The 8,913-nt window shown below is 37.6% G+C and overlaps 1 protein-coding gene across 1 annotated transcript in view; it reads right to left on the bottom strand.

Moving 5' to 3' along the window:
* Positions 1–8,913, bottom strand: part of DENND4C (DENN/MADD domain containing 4C) — a 42,105-nt gene that overhangs the window by 13,435 nt on the left and 19,757 nt on the right. The window contains exons 14-21 of the mRNA XM_010019157.1: positions 8,603–8,733; positions 7,608–7,740; positions 6,927–7,133; positions 6,115–6,243; positions 5,209–5,353; positions 2,414–2,536; positions 1,477–1,611; positions 1–149 (exon numbers count right to left, since the gene is read on the bottom strand). The exon at positions 1–149 is cut by the window's left edge and continues 1,023 nt beyond it. Coding sequence (XP_010017459.1) covers positions 1–149; positions 1,477–1,611; positions 2,414–2,536; positions 5,209–5,353; positions 6,115–6,243; positions 6,927–7,133; positions 7,608–7,740; positions 8,603–8,733 — 1,152 coding nt within the window. The remainder of the gene's footprint in view (positions 150–1,476; positions 1,612–2,413; positions 2,537–5,208; positions 5,354–6,114; positions 6,244–6,926; positions 7,134–7,607; positions 7,741–8,602; positions 8,734–8,913) is intronic.

Below are 8,913 nucleotides of genomic sequence, written 5' to 3'. Positions count from 1 at the left end.
TCTGCTTTCACTGCTGAAACTGCAGCTTCTCTCTGAAAACAGTTTCTGCCTCTTCTGTCTTTTTTCACTTGTTTTCTTAGGAGAAACATCACCAAAGACTGTATCTTCAACTGAATCCTGAATTATGAACAGTGGGCTAGAACCAGTTTCTAAAAGAGAAAAGACATTTATATGGTATCTATAGCCACAGAAACTGTTATTTCCTGAAATCATGTGAAATCTCCATATCTCTTTACTGGTGAGAAGACTTGGAGCCCCACAACCTCAAGGTATCCATTAATAAGTTACACCAGCATTAACAAGTTATTTTACTGGCTGCAAAGGCATCCTGCAGATCAAAAGTCATCTACGCTTTGACTCCTTGAAGTCAAAGCCTTTTATGGCTTCTACCTCCTTTCCCTGCACCAATACTTAGCACAGACTAGGTACTACATCTGTTAACTAAGGGAAAGTACAATTATAAGTAAAGATTGCTCTGGGTTTGTTGTGGTTTTTGTTTGTTTGTTTGGGGTTGTTTTTGTTTTGTTGTGTTGTGAGTTTGGGTTTTTTTGTTCGGGGTTTTTTTTTTTTCCAGAGCTATATTCAGAGTTCTATACATTGAATTCCATTCTGGTTCTAGAAAAAAACTTACTGTGTGTGTCTGCACAACACAGAAGCATTACTTCATTTATGACACAGCCGCGTTTAGAAATAGCTCATTAAATTTAGCATGTGGAAGTTATAAACTAATTTTATAAATATTCCCATTTCCTTGGGGAATTGGGAATATTTATTGCCTAGAACGCTGTGTTAGCTATGCAAAAACCTCCCTAAGTTGAGGACCCTGATGCACCATATCCCACTACCAGAGGATGTTTGAGTGTCACACTGATGCTGCTTCTTGACTAGTCATCAGCTCTCACAATTGCCAGAAAGGTTCTGGACAACTTTTTGCCTGCGATCAAGCTACACTGAAGCTGGACTACATTGCCTTAGTCAAGGACAGGCACAAAGGCAGAAAAAAAAAACCGAGCCCCAAGATTTGGATTTTACATATCCATAAGTCTTCTTCATTATAAAGCTCTAGATAGGTAAATAAATTTTGTATGGCACAAAGATAACATGCACTGTTTACAAGTTATACATTGGCAATATAGGCCAGGAAAAAAAGAGAGTTGTCCAAGGTCACTGAGGTTTAAGTGACAAAATCAAGAGTAATTATTTTGTTTTTCTAGTACATTACTGAAACACTGTCAGTGCAGGACAGGGAAAAATCTTTATTTCAATCTACGCGACAGTAATTTACAATCTAAGAATCCACAGGTTCCTTTTAAGTCACTTGCAAAGGACAATGGCAGAAAGCAATTGCCATGCAAGATATCTGCACCTCAAACAGATCTTTTGTTTCATTTCGTAGCATGAAAAAGATTGCAAAACACTATAGCACAAGAAGATCAGGGCTTTAGCAAGATGTTTCACCCAGTGACTTACCACCACTGCTTTTCCTTCCACTGCTATCAAAAATGCCAGATGGAACTTTCACAATACTGTTTCCACAAGCAGGTGGGTCTGTTGGACTATGAGTTTCTGTATTAAGCTGTTGCTTTTCATCAGATTTCTCATTAAAAACCTCTACAAGAAAGAGAATGAGAACTTTAGTTAATTTAACTAAATAATCTAATTTACACTGTTACAGAAAACATAAACTCAAAACACTGTTCCCTATGTAATTACAACCTAAGGGATCAGTCCTACAAGGCACTGAGCATTTCCTGGAAATAATACCCAGACAAATGACAGTACACAGTATTATGCAGAGAGTGCTTAGCTGTTCACAAGGTTAGAAAATATGCCAGTTTCTTCCCTCAGTACTTTTACAACTAACAAAAGTAGAGTGGGAAGAGCAATTCATAGATTTTCATGCAGGCTCTTTGTCTAATAACAGCTTTAGAAGCCCTAATGCACCTTAAGGACCTAGTAACACAGATATGGAAGAGATTCGGTAATAAGAATAACAAAATACAGAAAACTAAGAGCAAAACCTGGATGGAAGACAGTAGACGACCATTATTTTCCACAGCTGGGAAGAGTTTGCAAGAAAAAACTGTCTTTTATTAGGTCAACTGGTACAGCTGAAAAATTGGTCAAGTTTTCAAATACAAAAATGAGAGGAAAGGAATACAAAACACTGTGTGCCCCAGCACCTGTCCAATTTTTCCATTTACATTAAATTAGTCTAATAAAAGGCCTTTTCTACCTATATGTATTCCACTGCTATTATCTAGGGCACAGAAGTAGTCCACCAGATTTCATACACTCATATTTTGACCTTGGCAACATTATGAATTCAATACATTAGGTACTCACGGTAGTCTAATGCATGAAGCAGATTTATTACAAAAAGCCTTCATCAGTGTAAACATGAATACTTAACCTCCTATAAGGTCTTCAGCTTTAGAAGTATCTTTCTCTACTTGTGTTTCAGCTGCATGAAGACTATCCCCATCACCTCTTAGAAGTTCATCCTTGGATCCGTAGCCCTGGTCTGACTGACCGCCTGCTTGAAGGAATACAAAGGTATGCCTCAGATTTGTTTTTATTTCCTATTTTTTTTTTCCCCAGTAAGAAAAATAGAAGAACTGAAACTAATCTGGTTTTTTCCACCAGAAAAGTTCATGGTAAGATTACCAAAGCACCTAATCCGTGCACAGATTTACTTGGTGATGGTGACAGCAGAGATAATTAAGGAATACAATATAAACTTACTTTTCTAATTATGATATTAAAACCAAATTATTCCCTAAGGAACACTATAGTGACTAACTACTTTTAATGCACTTTATCTCCTTTCAGATTTCTTTGCCTTCCCATTAGCATAAAATAAATCATTGCTGGGCAAGCTAAATTCTCAAATGAAATTATAAGCACAACAGTAACTGAGTAAGCTTCTAATAATGAATACAATCCTTACAAGAAATGTACCATAAACCGTGCTGCATCTTTGTGCTGTAGTGCAAAGTATAAAATGTGATAGAAAAAAAAAGTAAAAATCTAAACATTTTTGAAAAAGTTTGTTCCTCCATGACACCAGTTAAACTTGATAGCTGTAACTCAATCTTAACAAGAGTTTACAGTAGTCCAAAAAGTCTGTACAATCAGGAAACAACCCAGAAAGACACTCTTACCCTTTCTTTATTATTTTTATCTTAAGTGCTGCTGCATATGCAAAACACAAAAATACTACATGGGGCATATCCCACAGCAACATGTTAAAACAGGATTATTTATATGCATGAGAGTATTGAAAAAGATCAAAGTGTAAGTTACACAGTCTGAAAAGTACTAGGAACCTCCATAAAACTTGAGTGACAGACACGATTTACCTACAATACCTATTACTGCTGTCTATTTTACCAACACACAGCAAAAGTAAAGAATATTCATATTTAAAAGTTTGTGCAGCCACCAATAATTACATTTCGCTACTGTATTAAAAAACTTTTATCCAGAAAAGTAGGTCCAGAAAAGTAGGTCCTGACATTTTTCAGTCCTTATTTTCCCTCTACCATCATTTCAATAATGTTAGTATCCCTACTTTGCACAGAAGTACAAACAGCCTATCAATAAATGGGTGAATTACCTGCAGAAGTAACATTCAAGGGTAGAAATAATGCACACGTGCATCCAAGGCTTCACACCATATAAGTCTGCACCCCACACCGTGATAGCCAAGGACAAATGCAGCACCCAAGAGACAGCAAAGAGCAAAAAGCAGAGCAACAAAGAGCAGAGAGAAGGGAAGTTCAGTAATCTAGACAGGCATATCAGATGAAGCACAGGAATCAGACAAAGTTCTTTTTACAGAAGGGCTTGAGATACTAAAAACATAAAGAATGTGCAAAAACCATTTATACATTAAGTTTTGAAGTACGCACAGAGAGAAAGTTTAGTTGAGACTGTGCATAGGACGTAATCGGTATTAAAGAAGTTACAAAGAACTATGAATTTTGTCTTGCCATCTCAAGTGATTAATTTCTTGTGCACTCTTTTTACTCCAGTTCATCTAGAAGAGTGCATGCCATGTTTAAGGCAGAGTTTTTCTCCAGCTTACCACCCATCTTTCCATTCCCAGGGTGTCTCATACAGACTATATGACAAGGTTCTGATAATTTCTGTATTTATTTCCAAGTTTAGCAACTACTACTAAGAAGCTTGAATATGGCCTCTAAAAGCATAGTTTACTATAACCAAACATCACATGCTAACTCCAGGAGTGCCAATTAGGCATTTCCAGATTACCATAAGGAACACCATTTTAAAGAGTTAGCTTCTAATGATCTCAGCAACTTTCACTCCTTTAATGCAGGGAAAGATTTTACTCACACAGACTATCATTTCTGTGAAAAAATAATAAAATACAAAATTTGTCAGAGGCTTCATACCTTTTCTGAAGATTAGCATAAAAAGCAAGGTTCATGAGACCACAGCAAGACATTTATTTTAACAGGACAGTATTTCTGCTATGGTTCACTCTAAAGAAAAAGCATGAACTAAAAAAGCAGCATGATCTGTCGTAAAGGAGTAATATTTAACAGGGGTGTATTTTGTTTTCTTTACACACTTTAACTCCATGTTTCATTCTCTACAGACTCAAAAGGGTAAGGTAGTGATTGTGGAGGAGAAATCAACAGGAGACTAGAAAAATTAGCCTTTTGGGGGTCTGTTAGTATTGAAACCCAGCAGAATCTAGTACCTGTGCTAGAGTGATTATCAATGGAATCAAGCCTGACTAAGTCACTGACGAAGAGAGTGTGCTCCCCACTGTTAGCATCATTAGAACTATCCACGCTACCATGGCTCACCATATCCCCAACACTTCCACCCGTAGTACTCCGCAGAGCTAAAGACATGAACGAGAGCTGGTTAGTAAGAGAGAATTTAACTTCTTAGTTTTTTTTAAACAGATATAACTTCTTCAGACGACAGTAAATACTTTTGCTTGCACATACAAAATAAGAATATGAAATTCTAGCAACAGAATTCAGACAATTTTTCAGTTTGTGAAAGATGTTCCAAGACTGTTTCAAGCATCAAGTTGGCAATTATCAATTTCTATACACATCAGGAAAGACTTTCCACTTGTAAATGTCACAAAGTTAGCTGCAGTCCCTCAGAAAGCATGTTATGGTCTTGTCCAGAGAAATAAATCCATATTAACTAAGTTATTACCTGATATCAAAGGTACTCGTGGGTTCTGCGTTGATTTCTTTAAGCATTGCCTAAATTGTGCTGTGCCATGAACTACATTTCGTACCTTTGTCCACAGGAATATGCCACTGCGGTTACTGCTAGGCCAAGACGACTCTAAGACCGCCTACAGAAAAAGACATTGCAATAACAAAACCAGTAAGAAAGTTACACTAATAAACACAGTACAGTGAGAAGATTTTCTTTCCATACTCAAAAAAAGACATTTCCTGTCAACCATGTGAAGAAGGACAAATATTTGTGTTTTTATGACCTGTTCCCTTTTATAAGCTGTTCCTTTTATCCCACAACTCTGGATACAATAGCTGAGTATCAACAAATAATGGATTAATATTTCTTTAAGTAAACAAGATGGGTTTTGTTCTTATTTACATACTTTGGCTGCAACAAATGACCATAGGAGTATCTCTTTTCCCATGACTTTACAAAGTTTACTTTACTAAGAAGTTTCACCAGGATATATCAGGAACTTGGAAGAAAGGAAAAGGGGAGAGGCTACTTCAGCTAGCCTAATTCCAGCTTTCATCCATCATGGATCCTGCCACTTTAAAACACACACCTAGGAGCAGATGTATTTGATGTGGAGGCACTAGACAGGTTCCAAAACTTGGAAGTGGAAACATGATAAATGTGTATTTGAACAGAATTTTTGGTTAGCCAAACAGCATAGGGATGTAAACTTAAAAGTGTAAAACCATACAGTGTAGATCCAGTGAACCATAAGCATTTCCAAAACAACTGCTTTCCCAGCAGGATCAGCAAATCCAAGTGAAGAGCTGTAAGAAACAATCTTCAAAACAGCTGCAGGGGGAGTGACAGCAGCAACAGAAACAGTGAGCCAGTATGCATCATCAAGACTTCTGTTACCTTATTGTAATAACCGTAGGTGATTGCATTTGGCTGTATTCCAGCATTTTTCATTTCAAAGAGGACTCTCACGGCCTGAACTGGCTGACCCCACAGTCCACAGAGCTGCATTACAACTCTGTAGCAGACCTGACAAGATACAGAAATGCATAAATGGATTGATGACAAGGATTTTGAAATAGCGTAAGCTCTTCTCTGATTCCCAACTTCTACATAACGTAAAAGGGAAAGCCCTGTGAGGGCAGCTACTCAATACTCAACAGCCAGAAGAGGGAGCAAGAGTTAAACAGGAAATCACACGAGCTGAAATAACATCAACAGTCCCATTGTTGAGAAGGTTTAATTTTTTTCCACTTGGCTCTTCTGGTTGCGAAATAAAGGAGGGAAGGAAACACCCACACAGAAAGCAGGATAACTTGCTGCTGTGCGCCTGTGCATACCTCTGAAAGAAGGTATGCTGCACACAAACCCATTATCCCTTTAGTTCAGTAAGGCCATAAAACATTAACTCGAAGTGCATTTAAAAACCAGGATACTCAAGAACTTCCTTCTTGAAGAAGTCTGGGAGAAGATTAGCAACATTAAGTTGGAATATGTGACCCAGCTGACAGTACACTGATGATGAAAAACGAAATGAATTTCCAGCTGCCCTAGTTAAGCAGACTTCTTTGAGATCATTTCAAGGTGTCTTTAAAACAGGTCAAACTGTACATATGCTCAACCTGGTGGTGGTGGTGATGAAATGCACTATATTTGTACCTTGTCTTCTATTTCCGTGTTTTATGATAACAGGTTTTTTTATTCACACTTGCCTCATCTAGTGGTTCCACGTCAGTTTTCCTCATTTTAATTAGAACATCGTATGCCTGCTGCAGTGCTTTGACCTTGGGATGTGCAACTCTGACATAGGCTGGCAGACAAATAAACCACAGGCTGTAACTATGGCTGAAGAGACACTTTGCCCATTGCGGGGGACTTAAGTAATACTTCTTGGCTAATTTATGGGCTGTTTTTATCTCCTGTAAGGGTGACAAGATAAAAAAGCAGACAAAAGATGTGACATCCTGAATCTAGAAGCCATTACTAACTCAGATCCTGGCTCCTGAAAAGTAAACATTTAATAACAACGGACAAACACTCAACTGAAGCTCTCTTCTTAGTAATCTGTTATTAAGGTTCTCTGCAAGCAAAAACTAGCATAAGGATCCTCCTCTTTTTTTTTCCCTTCACCATTCGAGCACTAATTTTAAATTGCTTTTGTTTTATACTACAGTCTAAAACTTAAAAAGTGTTTTTGATAATAAACTGTAACCTCAGATGCTAATTTCTTTACTTGCTGTCTTCTGCTTCTTTCTTTTGCAAGCGTTGATGCTCAATAGTTACAAAGAGCTAACCTCTAACAATATTAACTTATAAATAGGTAGTGGCAATTTCACAAAAAAACTTTGTATATTTCAGTGTTCATACAGTGATTACAGTAAGACTCATCTGACCTGTTTTGTCCTCTTTGCCATAAGTGCTGGACTATTTGAAATGCTGCTTCCAGCTGAGTGTCTGCTGAAGGAGAGCTTGAGCTCCTGTGGCCTGTCAAAGAGCTTGAAATCTAGTCGTGGGAAGTTTTTATAGCTATACAGATGATTAGAGAAAGAAAAAAAAAACAGAAAAGAAAAGCTTTTCATATATGTGCTGCTATCAGGAAAGTCATACAAAGAATTTATGTGCAAAGAACTGACAAACATGAGAATAAAGAAGCAGGGGGTAGGAGGTAGGGAGGGGGAAAAAAGGGGGAGCGAGGGAGAGAAGACAGCAAGGTCCGTTTAGTCTTATTCACAAAGATATTACAAAAAGATGCCTTGGCCATTAACTCTCCATAGACAGTGGAAACAAGAACTAGAATGCCATCCATGCCATGAAGGTCAGGGAAGCACAGATGATGATTAACCAGGATAACAGCTGGGAACAGAACCTTCGCGACCTCCAAGAGAGACAGAAGAAAAGAAATCATATGCAGTGACTGTAACTCCACACATCCTGCACAGGGCTGAAAAACACTGAATGAAAGTCTCAGAAGTGGAGTGGGTGTTTTGTTCTTTTGGTCCACAAGCTGCAGATCAATAGTACAAGGCAGATCCATTACCCACCCCCCGTCATTCCCACTGTAAAACAAAGTGCACTATAGTTGCTGCAAAATACACATAAACAGCTCAAACAGGAAGAAAGACAGTGAAGACATGTGGAAAGGTATTACTATAAAGTTAGCAAGAAGCTACTGAAAAATTAAAACCAAAATCCACATGCCTTCAAACATACACACAAAACATTGACTTCCAGAGCTTCAGAAACTTACCAGAATCTTGGCAGTTCCCACCTTTTTAAAGATTCTTCTGAGCATTATAGTAAGGTGAGTCTTGCACCAAGATGGAACATCTGCCCTGTTAAACATCATAAGCGATCTAGTTTCACTAGATTGTGGTTGTTTAACTTGTACCTGTATTTTGGCACTCGGTCCTGTCCATCATCAGCAGGAGGTTCTGGTGGCGTTATGAACACTGTATGTTCACTTTTTTGTGACTCATCAAGCTCAATCAACCGTGCATCTTCGACAGAATCCACATCACCCTGAAAACAGAATTGGTATTCTAAGTACAAAGTTTGACTTTAGGATAAAGTGTCCTTTTTAATATTATGTTAGTACATGTAAAAATGTATATAATATATACTGTACTTGATTATACATATGTAAGATATAAAATAAATTATATTTATTCTGATTATTCTAATGTCTTTTCATTTTTATTT

This window comes from Nestor notabilis, unplaced genomic scaffold, assembly GCF_000696875.1.
Source record: "Nestor notabilis isolate BGI_N333 unplaced genomic scaffold, ASM69687v1 scaffold6690, whole genome shotgun sequence".
NCBI lineage: Eukaryota > Metazoa > Chordata > Aves > Psittaciformes > Psittacidae > Nestor > Nestor notabilis.
The sequence above is the reverse complement of the archived record's forward strand: the minus strand, read 5'-3'. Positions and strand labels throughout refer to the sequence as shown.